Source organism: Scedosporium apiospermum (genome assembly GCF_000732125.1).
Source record: "Scedosporium apiospermum strain IHEM 14462 chromosome Unknown SEQ_SAPIO_0085, whole genome shotgun sequence".
NCBI classification, from domain to species: Eukaryota; Fungi; Ascomycota; class Sordariomycetes; order Microascales; family Microascaceae; genus Scedosporium; species Scedosporium apiospermum.
The window spans coordinates 238,599-256,510 of NW_015971786.1; the positions used below are offsets into that span (position 1 = coordinate 238,599).

Genomic DNA, 17,912 nt, shown 5'->3' on the forward strand with positions numbered 1-17,912 from the left:
TTCTCTCCATTGACATCTCCGTGCTCATTGCTCCATTCTTGATCGTCCATACCCCATCGATCCTTGTCTCGCTTTCCCTCATCTTTTCGCCCATCTCCGATCCTCGTTCTGATTGGCAAATACCGACTTGTTGATCGCCTTACCCCCCACACATCCAAATCGCACACCTTCTGCCGATCCCTTCTGTCACAACTCTCGCTCTTTCTCTCGTCACCACTCGACCCATCTCTTCTTCTCCTGAACCCCTGCCCGGCACACACACCTTCATCCACACACGACCCCCCCTTTTCTCATCCACAAAACCCGCCCGACTTCTCTCGTCACTTATCAACCTTGACTACAACCAACTCAGTCATTGGCTGGCCCTGTTTCAAGTACCGCGAGTCCCGAGTCCCCATTATAATCCTGCTTGTTTTTGATATTGTTCAGAAACCAACCCTACTCAACCCCAGGACCCTGTGTACGCGCAAAGAGTTGTCTGTCGTCCCATACAATTATAAAACTACTACTTTACCCGCCCTCCACGATCCACCGTTTCCTCTCTCTTCTCCTCTTTCATCATGTCGGATCCCAATCCCGCCCAAGAAGAATTCTCTCGTCTCGTTAGCAACAACGCAGCAGACGAACTTCGTGTCCACCCCGAAGACCGCGACGAAGAAAGATTCAACCGCACCCAAGACCTTACCGAAGAAGACGAGTACCGCAACAATCAGATAGACGCAGCCATGAGGATCCCCGCTTTCGATAGGCTCAACGGTGGCGGCGCCACTGCCGATATCAAGCTCCCTCCTGCCAGCTTCGACGATGGCCGCTCCACCGGCGTCAAGGGTGTCATCGCCGACGCTAGGTCCTACGAGTTGGCCAAGAAGCAGAGGTTCAGGAACGCTATCCGTACCGCCAGGCGTTCCATCTTCGGCCTCGATTCCCACCAGAATGCCCAGCCCAAGTACACCTCCGGTGATAGCGAGACCGATGGTGATATCAGCGGTAGCGACTTCGCCGACGAAGAGGCCTTCCTCCAGCAATGGCGCGAGAGCCGCCGCAGGGAGCTCGAGAGCGAGGCCAACCGCGCCGTGCGCCCCCGCCGTACCAGCCCTAGCGTCAGGATATATGGACGTTTCGACGAGGTCGATGCTCTTGGATACCTCGATGCTATCGAAAAGGTTGGGCGCGAAACCGTTGTAGTCGTTTACGTCTATGACCATGAGGTACGGTCTCCCCTCCCCCTCCCCCTCCCCCGCCTCCGTCTTCTGGCCCCACAATCACCATTACGCCCCGTGTCATTGTTGAGATACTAACGTAGATTTCTCTCCAGTGCCCTGTATCTTCCGAGATTGAACGCGCTCTTGTCCCTCTCGTCTCCAGGCACACCGCCGTCCATTTTGTCAAGGTACATTACGAGGAAATCGAGTTCGACAACGCTGGCGTCCCTGCGGTTCTTGCCTACAAGAACCAAGGAGATCTCTTTGCGAACCTGACTGGTATCATCGAGATGATTCCCGACGACGAATCCTTTGGCACCGACTCGTTACAGTCACTTTTCAGGAAGCATTACATCCTGTAATCGACTGCAGTCCGCAACACTACTCCGCCTCATACAACCCTTGAAGAAGGGAACGCCGACATTCCTACTCCGTAGGATCGCCGGAAATAGGCGACCTTGCCAATTTACACCTGCCTCACTTCTACCTTGGCGCCGGAATTTTCTTTGTTGTTTTTGTCCAGGATTTGCGATACCCCATACGAGTCAGTCAGAACCCTGATTTTCAGGTCTCTGATTGGCTTTCCTCTTCTCTTTTTTTTTTTTTTTTTTTTTTTTTTTTGTTTGTTGCCTGTGTGTTTGGGACGACCTGTCGTTTGGAAAAATTGGGTTTCTACCTCCTGTCATGACGTGTTCTATCGATAGACTTATGATTTCACATGTATGGGCTGGCTAGTTCTACACGTTGTTGTTACTTTTTTGTTTCCCCCTCCACCCACGTCACGCCAGTACTTTACCCATATCCTCTCTCGCCGCTTAAACGCTAACGCGGGCGGTCGTTAATTTACGCCATCTTGTACTATAGACCTCTTTCCTCTTGATGTTATGGGCAATTCTGCCACGGAGTTCTAGGAAATAAGAGAAGTCAAAATATTCCTGGTTTCTAATCGAGGTTTCAACCATCAATGCACATTTGAGCCTAGTGACAAGATAACCTCCATTCCGATGTTACTTCGAGCATTTTGAGGTCCTCTGCCCAGTCCGGCGTGGATTTGAGATGTGGGGTACTGCTGGCAGAAGCTCATCCCACTCGTTCCGCTGTCCATGTACCTGGAGGGTTCCCTCCAAAGCGGGAAAGGACCCAAACATCCCAATTGTCGAGGCGAGAAGCATCCGGGATAGTACAATTGTGCATTCGTCCAAATTTCCAATGGATTGATCCAAGTGAAATCGAGTTCTATGAGACCAGAGACTTGGCATGGTTCCGCAGATGATACCAGCTGTACGGATCCAGTGGATCCAGCCTGGTCCGGGGATTTATGTAGGATGATGTAGTGGGCTCAATCAATTTCAATGCTGGCTGTCAGGTTGCTCCGAGCCTATGGTCGACCAGATGTGATACCCCGCCTGGCCTTTTCTGCCTAACAGCTCGGTAACTATTATCTGTGGTTACTGGAAGCTTTGCCATAGAAAGCTGGAATGACACCTCTGGAGGCAGTACCGACTGTTAGTGCCTGTGCTAGCTTGATGATACTTCGGAAGCTGGTGATGTCGTCAGCCGGTATCGCCCTACCTTATCGTGGTTGGTAGTATCAACTGGAAATGCCACTAAGCCCAAGTCTCTACTTCCTAATAAGCGCCAACGGGTCCGAGTCCTTTCTCCTTCCCATTATTATCACAGGTCGCAACCAAAGAAAACAACTTTCGGATTCGTGTTTTCTTTTCTCGCATCACTGATCTTTTCGGGCCATCTTCACTTTCTGCACGCTTACATTGAACTAGTGAGTTGGCCTCGCTGCTGCTTGCTCTGAGTGGTCTTATCTCGAGTCACCAGGACCAAGACGACAAGGCCTGAGTACCACCCCTGTTTCTTGCACGCGCGCTAGGTCACCCGTGCCGCAATATTCGCTGTGTAGGTACCCTCATTCGATACTCGAGGCCCTTCTAGGCCGCGCCAGGCTGCCTTCAGGCCTAATGAACCCCACCTCAACTTGTTCCCCCGTCCAGTGATCGGCATTCTCCAAACTAATACACGACAACTTTAGAACATTCAAGGCTTCCATCTCCAGATCATCGCAGCTAGCACTGTATCCCCCGACCGTCTCCTACTCGTAGAAAGGATAAATCCTAGTTCAACATTTTAATCCTTTCTGACCTTCTTCTTCTCAAGACACTTGGCCACCGGTTGGTTCTTCTCTTTCTTTTTTCTTCTTTGCTGTCCTTTTTCTGCACTCGGACTTGTCGAAATACACACGCTCTTCTGATCCCTGTCTCGCTCCGAGTCCGCCACCTGCTCTCCCGAATAACCCCGCCCCCTCCTTCCTTCCCTCACGATAATAGCAGCCGACTGTGTTTTCTTCAACTTGAGGCCGCGTCCCCTATTTCTTTTCCATCTTCTGCTTTTCGTCTTTGTTGCTGGTCCTTTCAATCACCAGTCATCTCTCAAGCCTCTCTGCCCTGACCATATCGGTCTGGAGCAAAGCATGACATAGCCTGGAAGTGGGGTCATTTGGAACTCTACTTCCTAAGCCGGAATGGAAGGCAACACTGATGCTTCGGCACCAGTCGACCGCGACTCCACGATCCGAGCTCCTAGAATACACCCTGCGCTGTCTACATCGGAGCCTTCCTTGAGGTTTCCGCGACCACAGGGAGATCGACGTCTCGCTAACTGGGTCTCATCGAGCCATCCAGATATAATGAACCCACCGCCCGCGTCGGCCGATCCGGTCGAGGAGAGCAGCATGCTCTCGGAATCAGCTTACGAAGTTATCAACAACACCGACACGGAGAGCCAGGACGGGTTCCCTGCCGAATCCATCTGCTCGAGCGACTACCTGCAGAGTGATGATGTGCATAGCCTCATCGGCACGGAGCACACGAACGATGACGACGATGAGGATGATCGGAATAGCCACGCCAGTGAGGACATGGCGTATAGCCATATACAAGATGCGCGCGAGGAACATACCGGCGGCAACGAGGGAAATGACACCGACAGCGACTCCGACGCTGAGGAGGAGCCACTCTCGAAGTTCCCCGACTTTCCCACGCACTTAGATAGCAGTCAGCTGGAAGATGTGGCTGCCTCTGCCGCCACCTACCGGTTAGAGAAGGGAGAGAATGATGACGAGGACGAGGAACGACGATCCTCGATCCACTATGCGGAGGAAAGCCTAAAGATGCCGTCGGCAATGCCTCCCAACCCTCCCGGTTTGAAGAAGGCATGGCCTTGGCTCGGCTTCGAGTCGAAACAGGAGCTCCTCAACTATGTCGTACAAGGTTCTTACAGCCTGGTACACGGACTGGCCGTGGTTGGTCTGGTTTCTATCTGTGCATTCCTCCTCCGGGATCGTCTCATACCAGCTACCTCCACGACCGGGGTAGTGACCACCCAGCCCGTTGTGCCTGTCGTGCATACCACCATGGTATCCGTCACCACGTCGACTCTCATCATTAACTACACTTCTACGAAGACAGTCATTGTCTCGGAAACTAAGACCACGTCCGTCTCACCTAATACTTCCAGTACATTACTCCTCCCTTCCCCACCTACGCGCCCGTCTGAAAAGACGGATGGCAAAGGCATATGCTCTGCGGAGCTCCAAAGCCCGCGTGAGATTCTAGTCAAGATGCCCCAGACGACGAAGCTATCCTGGCTTGCGAAGGACTCTATTTCCATCGAGGTCGCTCGAGGTCAGGACTCGATTAAGGCAAAATTCTCCTCAGTGGACGATGGAATTCTGATTGAGATCCCGAAGAAGGATGCTTATGGCGTTCTCAATGTGTCGGTCATCACGACTCGGAAACCTAAGGTGAACGAGACCTTTGAGGTTGATCTTGGCAAGAGTATCTTTGACCAAGCTGTGGATTTCGCTCAGGACATTGCAGATGTGGTATCCGATTCTTTGAAGGAGGCCGGCGAGTTTGTGAAGCAACATGGTCTCCCGGATGCCCGTAAGTGGGCCGGAGATCTGGGAAATCAGGCCCAGGATGCCGTGTCGCACAGCCGCAAGTTCGTCGAAGGCTACCTTGGTACTCTTAATGAGCAAATTCGAGAAGCCTGGCGCGAGACTAAGAGCGTAACGGATCCCGCCCTGCTCAAAGCCGAGTGGGACCGCAGGGTGCTCGATGCGCAAGATGATGCCAAGATTGCCCTTCTCCGGGCCCAGATATCGGCCAATCTGTTGTGGCTCAAGCTGCAAGGCAAGAGCAAGGAGCACGACGAGTATCTGCACCACGCTAGGCGCTTCATGAGGTCCAAGACGGACGATGTCCAGTGGGCCAGGGAGTTCCGCTCTCGAGTTTGGCGTAAGGGCCGGCGGGAGGGATCCCGCTGCAAGGACCGGCGAGGTTCGGGATACGGTCGCTGGGCTCAGGAATGCATCCACGAAGTTTAGGAGCAGTTGTGGGTGCCTTCGAATGGACCACGGTATCAGATACGGGGTCGGTTGTGACGAATTATTGTTTGTCTCTTCCTTTTTTTTTTTTTTTTTTTTTTTTTTTTCCCTCTCTCTCTCGTTTGGGGTTTCTTACAACAATACCTCGATGCCGCACACTTTGCAACACAATGATACGCTACGGATGGCTGGAATGGAATGGAAGGCGAAATGGACGGAACTGGAGTTGAGGTATTGTTTTTTTTTTTTTTTTTCAACTGCTTTGCAATGTTGAGCCCTCTCGTGAATTGTTATCCATCAAGGTCAGATACATGGCTTGTCACAGGGCCGCCAAGGGGCATGGATGTTAGTTTTAGTCAACAAGAACTCTTCTCGCTCAACCGCAGGTTTCTCATTGATATGATATACTGTCCTTTTCATCTTCAGGTTGTCTCTCTCTCTCTCGCTCGCTCTCTCCACGTGCATGTCAAGTTGAGTTGGTGCGTTCAGTGACGGACTTAGTTCGATGTACGTTCAATCATAATCCTTGCTTCGAAGTCACGAGAACTTGTAGTTATGTGGCTTCTTAACGGCGCTTCGTGCGGTAGCACTGATGATATGCAAGAGGATTTGCAATCCGACGAGTCCAGAAGCAGCGATCTGAGAAGACCTGGACTGGGCAATGTGTGGGCAGTGAGAGGACTCGAGGAGGAGGGGCAGTTGCTCCCTTGCTCCCCCATTAAATACATAATATGGGCTAAAGCAGAGAGGGGCGGGCAGGACTCAGCGGACACTGTGCTGTGACTGGACCCAAATTGGACAGGACAGACCAGCCAAGGGGCAGCAGGTGCAGCCCACCCAAACCCCTCGCAAACCTCGTGCTCGTTCGTCTATTACCGCCCTCAACTCGATCGCTCAAACTACCCCTCTTGAACCCCACCAAACCACCTTATCTCACTTCCTCGACTCTCCCGCGTCTGTCCAAGCCGACATCTTCACGACCAGGTACGTTTGTTTATGTTTCCCGTTTTTTTCTACTGCTATTGGAGGAGGCAAAGAGGAGAAGGGAGAGAGGTCAGGCTGGTCTCCGCTGGGTTGGTTCTCATTGGTGTTGCATCATCTTCTCCTCTGCCAGGGAGATTGCCGCCTAATATTTTCCCTGCCCTGTCTGGCGATGTCCGCTTTGAGGAAGCACCCCACCTGCGTGATTGTTTTGATAGAGGGGCAAGATTTTTCGGCGCCCACGGCTGTTCCTTCTCCCTGATCTTGAACAACACAAACACCAAGTCCCAAGCATCTCTTTGTAATTTCTTTTACATTTCTTCTCTTTTCGATTTCAGAAGCCACATCATCTGCGCTCTTTCGTGCATTGAGGCGATTATTGACCAAGAAAGGTGGGAACTGCAGGCTTTATTTAGCAGCGACTCATTTTTTTGCGAAAATTGAACCATCTCCCACTCCCTCCCCCTTTTTGCGATCCCGAATACCATAATGTCTGCCGCCGAGACCACCAAGCCCGAGGTTGAGGGCGCCAGCGAGGTGAGTTTACAATGATGGCGACTGCTGCTTGACATCGAACATCAAGCAGACAGGGATGGCGGGGAGTGGTCGCTTTGCGGGGCGCGAACCCCGCTGAGTGCCCTGTGCCCTGCAGATCGGGATGGGATTTCTCTTTCGCGGATGCTAATGTTTCATTGTTTTTGACGGATACCAGGCCCCCTCCGTCACCTCTTCTGCCGTCTTCTCGATGTTCGGCGGTGGTGCGAAGAAGGAGAAGAAGGAGGATGAGGACAGGGGCGATGTCTCCGGAAGCGCCAAGGCCCAGCGCGAGGCTGCCGCCGCCGCTGCTGGCGAGTCCAAGGCTGAAGACGTATGTATCCCTTGGCTCTTCTTTCCCACATCCCCTTGGAGATGACGACGAGGTACTAATATCCGTGGCTACCGAAATAGGAGGAGCAAGCGCCCGAGTCCGAGGACGTCCACTTCGACCCCGTCATCAAGCTCACCGAGAAGGTCGAGACCAAGACCAACGAGGAGTCGGAGGAGCAGGTGTTCAAGATGCGCGCCAAGCTCTTCAAGTTCGTCAAGGAGTCCACCGAGTGGAAGGAGCGAGGTACCGGTGACGTTCGGTTGCTGAAGCACAAGGAGAATGGCAAGACGCGTCTTGTGATGCGACGTGACAAGACCCTCAAGGTCTGCGCGAACCACTATAGTAGGTCCATGCCCGGGAGTCGTTCCCAATTTCTCCCGATGGGGTTGAGATATGGGGGTCCAGTCATGGAACGGGGAGGGATGGGAATGGTGTTTTGCTAACTCAACTCTTTTTGTTCTTCGATAGTCGTCCCCGAGATGAAGCTTTCCCCCAATGTCGGTTCCGACCGAAGCTGGGTGTGGAACGCCGCCGCCGACGTTAGCGAGGGTGAGGCTGAGGCCGTCACTCTTGCCATCCGATTCGCCAACTCTGAGAGTATGTTTTAGCTATCATTCCACGACATGGAACATCCAGAAACAAAAGGCTTGGAGATACTGACAATGGTGATAGACGCCAACCTCTTCAAGGACGCTTTCCTCAAGGCACAAAAGGAGAACGAGGCCCTCTTCAAGCAGTCTGAGGAGGAGGCTGAGAAGGCTGATGATGAGGAGAAGCCTGCTGAGGAGGCTTCTTGAATTCGGGGAATAGCACAAAAAGAAAATAACGAAGGCAGTAATCGTTGGACATCTAGGTTCACCACGACAAGCTTGAACCAACTGGGCATGAAAGGGAACGAAGCACTTGCATTTTCACTTTTCTGCCTTTCTTTGTCTATTTTGGCCTTACACCCCTCACATCTCCCCCCTTCCCCCCATCACACAATGCACTTCCCCCTGAGAGCCATGTTCCTATATGCGGCGTAGATAAGAAGAAGGGTTCAGGGTAATAGGGATATGTAGTCAGGAAGAAAGATTACATACATATACACACCACAATCCCACAGCAAAAGAGAGAAAAGAAACGATTCCCCCTCTACAAGACTTTTCCTTGTCCACTGTTTCCTATATAAAATGAGATGTGCAATAGATTGCTGTTTTGAGAATATGGATAGAAAGAGAAATGAAGACTCTTTTTGCACGGTCAAGATTTATGGCTTTGCCCTGGGTTTCTTGTTTGAAGCTTGTTTTTCCGTAGGAATTGCAGTTCTAAGCTATTATTGGAAAGTCATTTCATGTTCGATGCTTGTTTCAATTCCATTACCGCGACGAGGCTCGCCAAACCCCCCTTGAAAGGGACGAGAAAGTCGAGAAGGGTTCCGAGAAGAGTTCCTCCGTGACGCGGTACGGGGCGAGGTCTCTCGATGTCGGAGCTGGATAAATCGTGGAAAGTGAAAAAAGTGCTCAACATATTTTAACATCAGTTCGAAAATTGCCGTCCTGATGATTGGGCTCCAACGACAGGGTCTTCGGAGATTTTGCCCCTAAATTCGTGAGGAATATCGGAAATAGGCGATGCCTGTCTTTTTACTTCGAGCTCACTGGCTTCATTCAGTCAAGGGTTCTAAAGGTCTACGTTGATCGGCTCTGTGGCCGCGAGCTGCTCGAAGCAGTGGATATCCATAGTCGTCCTCATTCCCTGTAGTATAATCGGACTAACGTGATCCAGGGTCTGGAGAATTGACGGGAGGAAGCGAGAAACTGTTCTTTTGACGTGACAGGAGAAGGTATGGCTGGCGGCCACTGTTCGGTATTAAGGGCAGGGCGGAACGGCTATTGGATTGATTGATGCTTCTGTCAATATGACTCGGAAACGACCGTACTTCGTCGTGTTGGCCAAGCTGCATGCATGTGCAGAAGATATGGAGAAGACATGCAGATGATGGAAGATTGAAAGAAAAAAAAGGAGAACGAGCGGGAAAACACTACCTGATTTACCTCGCACGAAGCCTCCACCAAAATTGATATGCTCCAATTGACTGTTTGAGTGGAACCTCAACCTGTGAAAGAACCAGCACAGCGGCCTGAAGGGAGGCTATTACAGATGCTGAGATGTGGCCTTCATGCACCGGCTCCCACCTCGCTGGACAGACATGGCAGGTTGGTAAATATCGCCATTGATGGATTAATGGATTTCGAGAGACCGAAAATGAATGAATGAGTCTTCGAGGAGTGGGAAATGCCGAGATGGTTGACCGAAGGTTCTGAGGTTCTGTACGAGGTCGTTGACTCCCAGGTTCAAATTGGTGACCAGCTCTAGTGATAAATGGATACGCACAAGGTACTCGTGCTCATGGTCATGATGCGACGTCGCAGTTTGTTCGAACTGTCCTGTCCAGTGTCGGCCGTCTTCGATGTTGGTTCCAGAATAAAAGTGTCCCCCTACGTCCCAACATTGAAGTTCTCATTTGATTTGGACCTTGCAACTTGGATTGATTGTGCCTCTATCGCCACCTGCGAATCGCCATCTTTTCCTGCATCGACCACCAGACAGTTGTAATGCCACCCTGGACCTGGGCCCTGACAAACCTGACTGTTGGATCCTGCTCAACAGAGAGTCGCGGTTGGGATTCTATTGAAGCTGCTTCCCTCCCACAAAAGCCGGAACAGCAAATGTTGGTATTTACATTGATCCGCCCACATCAATTCGGAATCGAATTCGTCGCGTCCTCGAAGAAATAGCCCGAGCCTGTTGGCCGCTAACAAACAAACCAAACTGTGTGGTGAACATAGTGTGTGAAGTGGTAGTGTCAAAGTAGCTGCCTCGACTCTTCCGGCCTTCCCCATCACTTTTCTGCCCTGCCTCTCTCCATCATTGATCTCTGCCTTTGTCGCCGCCTCCTGCCTCCATCAAATCTCCATCTCTGCCTCTGCAGTCTTTCTACTCGTCTACCTCGATCCGCCGGTTCCAGTCCTCTTCCCCGGCCTCACCTTAAAATTCGTCACCACCTTCAGTCTTCTTGGCTCTCCCTGCATCACATCACGGACCTTTGCCACGACCATCAAATCTGATCCGTCTATTGCAAATCTAACTTTTTTTTTTCCGACTCCCACTTTTTTGCTTCTCCCCGAAGCACCAATTGATTTGCATTTTTGCTTCCCATCATAGCTGTCTCTATCCCCTTTGCTAACCGGCGCAGAGCACGATGATTGTCGAGGTATGGTCGCGTTTCTTTTTTTCTTTTGGGGCGTTCCTTTTCTTTCTTCTCGCCTTGCCCCTTGATTTTCTCTTTTACCACAGCGCTTTGGATTCATCGTTCCCGAGTCCTTCCATTCTGCCTCGCCCGGTCACCTGTCTTTTTTAAGTGTTGCCATGATTCATCAACAATGTACACATCCGTTACGCCCTGTAAATTCATGACAGCTTCATCGACTCTAGCCTGGACTGCCCATCCCATCTCTAGACATCTCATGTCCTCTGGCCTACACACCAATATTACCACCATCACTAGTTCCATCTCGTGCCCACCTTCTTAGAACTCCTTCTGGTCTCATCCCTCTCTATGTTCTTCATGTTTTTGTGCTACTTCATCCCATCTTCAGCCTTCCAGTGACCACCTTCGCACCTTCCTCATGAAAGAAAAGGCTCTCAGCCTTTGCCAGCAAAACTTCAAGCCTCATCACTCCACCTGCCACACAGTCGCTCTTTCCCAACATGATTGCCAGCCCCTTTGGCCTTCGACCAGATTCCAGAGTCCAGATTCCACACAAATCATGTAGCCATGGACACTGCCTGGCCCTAACCAACGTTCGTGTGTTTACCTCCCTCACACACCACAGCTGGATTCCTTTATTTCGTGCTCTGAGCTCTACACTCTGAACACAGTCATCGCCTTTGACAATTTCCTTGTCCTCTACCCTATTCCTACATATCTATTCCCACGTTCCAGATTCCACTTCCGCTTCGAGTGAAGATGCCACCTTCGAGAAACACACGATCCCGATCCCGCACTCTGGGTCTTCCAGACACAGAGGCGGAGTATCGTGGTTCTGTCCCATCCACCACAGGCCCTCGAGCTGAGAGCCCTTACAACCTCAGGACCAGGTCTCACAAGAAGTCCATGTCTGACCTTAAAATTGTTCCTATTCTCATCGTCAGGGCCAAGTCAAAGAAGATTGAAGTACAATCCTAGCTCTTTACTACTACCAGAGAACCCACTGCATGGTTGAAACGGATTCTGGAAGCTAACCAAACAATGTGTTCCATTCAGAGGAAAATTAAGCTCGTTACCGAGCAGCATATTATGTGAGTAGCCCTACACCACCTCCTCTCCCCTCTGGCTTCGACCTGGGAACCGGGGGAACCAAGGCGAGGTCTAGCGTCGTGGGGAGCCTCGCCCCCCGGCCTTCCCGAAGAACGAACGAGCTACCCCATACTCCCTGATCTAAACCTCAGTGACTGACCTACTTTCCTTTTGAGCAGTGACAAGCCTTCTCCCGTTGCGGAGTTCCCCATGAGGGAGTGGAGCATCAAGTTGTTCATGGTTGATGATGCCGGCAATGAGCAACCTGCCGAGTGCTTCAACAAGGTTGTCTACAACCTCCACCCCTCCTTTGAGAATCCTGTTCAGAGTATGTATCACTAGGGTGACTGCGCTTGTAGTGCTTCTCCGAGTTCTACGGCGTGGCCTTCTTCCCTGCTCTAGTAGTCAAGATATTCAATAGCAGACTTCTGACAAAAAGTCTTTTCAAACTAGCTTTCACGAAACCCCCCTACACCTGTAAGAACGAGGGATGGGGAGAGTTTGAGTTGACGATCGATTGTTACTACACCGAGAAGTCCAAGATCTCGGTCCCTCATGATCTCAACTTCCAGAAGAACGAGTACGAAGTCGTCCGAAGTGTCTCCTTCAAGAACCCCTCGCAAGCCCTTCAAGAGAAGCTCCGGGAACTTGGACCTCTCCCCACCGACGACGATCGTCCCAAGAAGAAGGGCATTGCCTCGAAGAAGTCTAGCTCGCAGAAGTATGACTACGAGAAGATCGCCGATGCGATGGAGAAGCTTGAGGAGGACGACCTGCTCAAGGTCATCCAAATCATCAACGATTACAAGAACGCCGATACTTACATCAAGAGTGATATCGAAGGTAAGTTCCAAGTTCCTCAATTCGTTCCGGAGCCTTTTCTAGCCGTTATGCCCCTTTCGACTTGTGGGCGAGATGCACAGTCTAGACCTTTTGCTGTCTTGCCAGTGCTTTTTCCTATGTTGACGATCCCAATCCTAATTCTCCAAATTTCCATACTAATAGTTGATGACCTTACCGAAGCGGGCGAATTCTCCATCGACCTCTATACCATGCCAGATATTCTCACCAAGACTCTCTGGGACCATCTCGTGAGTTAATCCCCTGCTCCCGTCCACCATCGCTGGCCAGCAGAACTAACTGGAGTTTGCCGTCAAAGTCGAAGAAGGGACTTGTCAGCTAGATTGGCAAAAAAACGGCTTTGGCAAGGCACTAATGGCCGTCTTGTTGAACGAGGGCAGGCGTATTCAAGTGTAAAACTTTGATGGGGGCTTCTCTGGGGGGCGTCTTTAATTTTCCTTGTTATTCTCCGCCTGGCCGTCTCGTCATGTTTTGCGGATCCCCCTCTCTTTTGTTGTTTTCCTTTTATTCCCTTCTCTTTGTTTGTTTGTTACCAGGGTGTCCCCTCGAGGCTTCTTCGATTCGGCGCTGCAAAGGAAAAGGGGGGGATAGATGATACGGGGACCATTTTGGTTCGAAACATTGCGACACCTTTACAGAGAGCTCGGAAACGTTTGGTCAACGAGATACGCATGGGCTAATTCGTGAATCAGAATCGATTTCAGTTAAAGAAGCTTCGCCAGTGCCCCTTGACTCCGCGTTTGCATTTCCCAAGTATCACTATTCAGTTGGCAGAAAGAGAAGTATGAAGAGTCTTATCATCTCGAGAGATGGGACAGTCGTCTGGTTCAGATTATTGTCTTCGAGACGCTGCTGTCTGCGGGATAGGCTTAATATGTGTTCTTCGGCAGCAATAATCAGTACATTTTCAAAGCTCATCTAATTTCTTACATGTATATCGAATTGATCTCATTATGTGAAGGTGCAAGGCTGCTTCTCGCTCTAATATCTGTCCGAGGCCCCCTTTTTTCCTCTTTTTCTTTTCTTCGGTCCGAAGATCCCAAGTCAAGGACTCAGATGATGTCTGCTGCCCTGGATGGTTTTCTTAGTCATCATGCAAAGTGGAGAAAACCATCGCTTTAAATGACCACTTGTGGAATATGCAACCAACAAGCACATAAGCGATTCTCCATGGCCAAATGGTTAAGGCGTCCGACTGTTAATCGGAAGATTCCAAGTTCGACCCTTGGTGGGGAAGTCCATTCCTTTTTTTGAAAGTTTTTGGCATTTTTCCCGTAACATTTCTATTACAGTTGTCTTGTGATTTCTTCCTTTTTTTTTTTTTTTTTTTTTTTTTTTTTTTTTTTGCTAATCTTTTTTCCCGTCATGTTATTTATTATCAATTTCTTATTAGGATAGATTTTCTACATATTATTCGCTCTAGTAGCGAACAGGGGCCCCTGTCTAGACGCACGACGCATGGACGGGAGTCTTCTCTCATCAAGAAGGGGATAAGGACCATCGACCGAACCTATAGAAACCAAAGATTATTTCCACACTACAACCATATTGTAAACTAGCAAAGAAGCACTATCACAGCACTGGAGACCTCGCCCCTGCCAAGCCGTGGCATCCGACCGCCCTACGTCATAGGGAATCCACTCAAGACAACATCTGAATCCTGGAGAGCAGCCCTCTGGACCAAACTACATTCCTTGCGTCCTCACACTGAGGGAGTCACATTTTCCATGCCCTGGAGGAGAACCACTCAGGGCGACATACCGGGACCAAACTTTAAAGTGGTGATGTCACGGGTTCGAAGTGTGCTTGTGACCTACCTTTCTGTCGAGGCTGAGGCGTTGCGTTGCGCGTACCTGCATTGTCTTTAATCTTGAGAATTGCGCAAGTTGATTGGACATCAAGGATGGGAGGCTGGAGGCTGGGCTGTGTTGAGTCGGAATTGTCGGGAATTTCGAGGTCATGTGGACGGATCTCTGGGAAGTAGATTGTTGGTACTGTTGACGAGAGGGAAAGTACACACAACAACATCAGAAGGCGAAATGGGCGGTGTGTTTCCAGAAACCTTCCTTTGTTCGTTTTTGAGGTTGTGTTCTGGGGTCCAGGGCACATGAGAAGTGAGCAATGCCGCTTTACCCTCCAAACCGCGTCCCCAACCGCCAACGGATTTCTGGTGAGACATCTGCTCCGCAAACAAACATGGCTGCCAGCTTTCATACTAGGCAGCTCTCGCCACACAAACTCATCTCAACTTCATCTAGTTTCCCTCTGTAACTAGTTTATTGTAGTTCCCTTGCTTTGAGGATATCGCCATCATGAGTCCGCCGACATCCAGCAGGCCGATGCGCCTCACCAAACCTTCGACACCGTGCTAGTCGTCGATTTCGACAGCCAGTACGAAGTACACCCCTCTCATCACTAAATATCTATTCGGAGAAGGAACCCAGCACGGTGAAGGTGAAGAATCTCAAGTTCCGCCCCAAGGAAATCATTCTATCCGCCGGACCCGCAACCGCTTACGAGGAGGGTGCTACTCCTTTTTGGGAAAAGTGATTGCTTTGCAGCTTTGCGGTTGATGGTTTGCGGTTATATGCCGAACTAGATTATGTCCAACTTTATAGATCAAAATATTACACGAATCCGAAGCTTTATTTGGGACGAGGATTAGGTTTTGGGTGCTGCCTCGGGTGGAGTTGACAGCACCGTAGCGGTAAAAGGTATAAAGGAGGCCACTGGCAGTCGATCCCATGCCGTTCTTGTAGACCACTGCCTTATAAGACTCGATGAATGCGCCGGAGCCAAGGAGGCAATCGGCAAGTATCTCGGCGTCGACATCCCTGTCGCGGGAAAGATTCGTGGCTGGTCCGTCTGGAGTTACCGACCCTGAGGAGAAGAAGTGGTTCATTGGAGACACCTTCGTTGATGTATTGAGGAAGCGGCTATTAAGATTGAGAAGGGTGTAGAAAATACCCCCAATGCGGGAAAGGTTGAGTGGTTCCTTCAAGCCACGCTCTACCCTGATGCGATCGAGTCTATCTCGTATCAGGGTCCATAGATCGCTATGAGACTTACCACAACGTTGGCAGTTAAGGGGATGATGGAGGGTTCAAGAGTTGAAGCTCATTGAGGCCCTCGAGACTTGGTACCAACGAGGTCGCCGGCGTTATGGGAGACAACCGTGTTGTTGACGGCTACATTATCATCATTCGTGCCGTCGTCAGGATCCATAAAGTTTGATATAAACCTCTCGATGCAAATTTCGGCCCGTATTGTCAGAAGTTAACGGAATAGGGTAAATGTGTTTTGGATGGTAGATGTCCTGGAAAAGCGTAGTGCGAGGACGGAGGAGTGGTAAAAGGTACACTTGATAACATCTGCTAGTCCACACATGGGGTCTCCTCTGCATTGTTGGTGGATTGCCGTTGGTCAAGGATCATTCGAGCATACATGGTCTAGATCTACCCGCGAATGGGGAGTTCGTTCGACGAGAGATATGGGATGGCATAGCCGAAAAGCGTTGTTTGAAATTTCCTTGGGGTGGTCCTGGTCAATCGACTGGACCAAATAGTCTGCTTGGGCGACGATAACGAACGGTCCTCTCTTCCAAGTGACCATCTCCAGCACCCCGTTGTGAATTAGGGGGTTTCTGGATGTCCAGTCATGCCATGTATGCTGCGGCTCAACCTGCCAAATGCATTCTCGATAGATAATTCGCAGAAGCCAGTCGCCCGCTTCATGTGCAGACACGTGACGCCTTTTCAGGCATCTATAGGTTACTCGGCAGTGAACTATGGACTTGGCGGCTGGGGACTTACAAAAAGGGATGAGGCTATTACGAATTGACTTACAATCCGATTTTACATGCACTAAGTTCGGCCCATTATGAATGAGGACTCGTTACCAGAGCATCTCAGGGCCCACGCATCTCGGATCCGAGGAGGACTCAAATTGACCCTCGACGGAGCCGGTCTCGAAACGAGATGCCCGCTCGACAATGGAAGACACACCACCCGAGCACGGTATTCTCTCGGCCAGCTGGATGATCTTCCCTCCGAGATTATAACGGCTATACTACTCTCCCTTGATCTGGTGACACTAACGACCTTCCGTCGTGTGAATAACCGAGCGATGGAGCTCGTCGATTCTCTCACCGAATACACCAAGGTGATAAAGCACTGCCCCAACGTCCTCCGCGCAATCCTCTGCCTCGGCGCCACCTCCTTCGACCTCAAACGTCTGCACAGCACCCTCTCATCCAGCCGCTGCGCAGCCTGTCACGACGGGTTCGGCAACTACCTCTACCTCATCACCTGCGAGCGCGTATGCTACCCTTGCTTCACAAGCAACGTCGAGTACTTCCCGCTGGAGCTTGACCAGGTCCTTGAGTACACCGCCGTCGCTGCGCCGCATGTGAAGCTGGAAGATTTACCCCGCGTCCTTAGCGTCTCCGGTCGGGAGACGGGGGTGAGGATCCCGTTGTTTGACAGGTTGGCCGTGTTGGCCGCAGTGCCGGATCCGCCGGCGCGGGCGTTCGATCCGTCGGGGGATTTTAGGAGGGCGGAGCCGAGGAGGTTCATGGCTGTTATCGAGGCGCCGTATTTCCCGGTGCGGGGAGCAGGACGCGGCGGTGGCGGGGCTAGTTGGGGGTATTATTGCGTGAGGTGTAGGGTGGAGAGGGGGCCTGGTCACATGGGTTGTAGGGTTAAGTTTACGAGGGATGGGTTTCTTGGACATCTTGGGAGTGTACATGATTTTGATGTTGGGGAGGTGTGAATTGGTGTTTTGAATAGACTACTTTGTACTTTCTTGGTCCTTCCCTTGGTTGCCTGTGGCTGGACGTTCGAGGTAGGTTCTTCATCCTACCGTGAAACTTGATCTGGCGTTCCATTCCAGAGCCTTGTAGACTATCGTGTTACGAATTAGTAGGGATAAGAGTCGTTGACTCGGAATCCCAAGTCCCATGGAAGTTGGTAAGACACATTCCCCTTCCCTATAATCGTGTTCATCTGTAGCCACTTGGAGGTCTTGTGTCCCCTTCTGGTCACAGGTGTCAGGAACAGGGCCCCTCACATCATCGCGTTCACCGACATCTTGCTCCGTCGATTTCGACTGGTCGCCCGGGTCCGCTCGAGATCAACCTTGAGGTCCGGGGAAATGAAACCAGGTAACATGACTAGTGCCAACGTGACCACATCTCGATCGCCACCAAAAAAAGTTTCTTTCAACTAATGTGTTCACGGACGCAATTTTTTCCCTCCCCGG

General features: G+C 50.9%; 3 protein-coding genes and 2 pseudogenes across 3 annotated transcripts; all 5 read left to right on the plus strand.

Moving 5' to 3' along the window:
* Nucleotides 1-560: 560 nt before the first annotated feature.
* SAPIO_CDS2094 (uncharacterized protein) lies at nucleotides 561-1,564 on the plus strand (the record flags this gene model as incomplete). The annotated part of the gene is made up of 2 exons (XM_016785218.1): nucleotides 561-1,208; nucleotides 1,316-1,564. The coding sequence occupies 2 exons, from the start codon at nucleotides 561-563 to the stop codon at nucleotides 1,562-1,564; spliced, it is 897 nt and encodes a 298-aa protein (XP_016645096.1).
* A 2,336-nt stretch (nucleotides 1,565-3,900) lies between these two features.
* On the plus strand, nucleotides 3,901-5,601 carry SAPIO_CDS2095 (annotated as a pseudogene; the record flags this gene model as incomplete).
* A 1,470-nt stretch (nucleotides 5,602-7,071) lies between these two features.
* SAPIO_CDS2096 (uncharacterized protein) lies at nucleotides 7,072-8,247 on the plus strand (the record flags this gene model as incomplete). The annotated part of the gene is made up of 5 exons (XM_016785219.1): nucleotides 7,072-7,119; nucleotides 7,295-7,450; nucleotides 7,531-7,792; nucleotides 7,919-8,047; nucleotides 8,123-8,247. 5 exons carry the CDS (start codon nucleotides 7,072-7,074, stop codon nucleotides 8,245-8,247), a joined length of 720 nt encoding a protein of 239 aa, XP_016645097.1.
* A 3,215-nt stretch (nucleotides 8,248-11,462) lies between these two features.
* Nucleotides 11,463-12,975, plus strand: SAPIO_CDS2097 (uncharacterized protein; the record flags this gene model as incomplete). The annotated part of the gene is made up of 6 exons (XM_016785220.1): nucleotides 11,463-11,669; nucleotides 11,760-11,794; nucleotides 11,972-12,120; nucleotides 12,246-12,635; nucleotides 12,798-12,883; nucleotides 12,952-12,975. 6 exons carry the CDS (start codon nucleotides 11,463-11,465, stop codon nucleotides 12,973-12,975), a joined length of 891 nt encoding a protein of 296 aa, XP_016645098.1.
* Nucleotides 12,976-16,532: 3,557 nt separating this feature from the next.
* On the plus strand, nucleotides 16,533-17,423 carry SAPIO_CDS2098 (annotated as a pseudogene; the record flags this gene model as incomplete).
* Nucleotides 17,424-17,912: the final 489 nt, after the last annotated feature.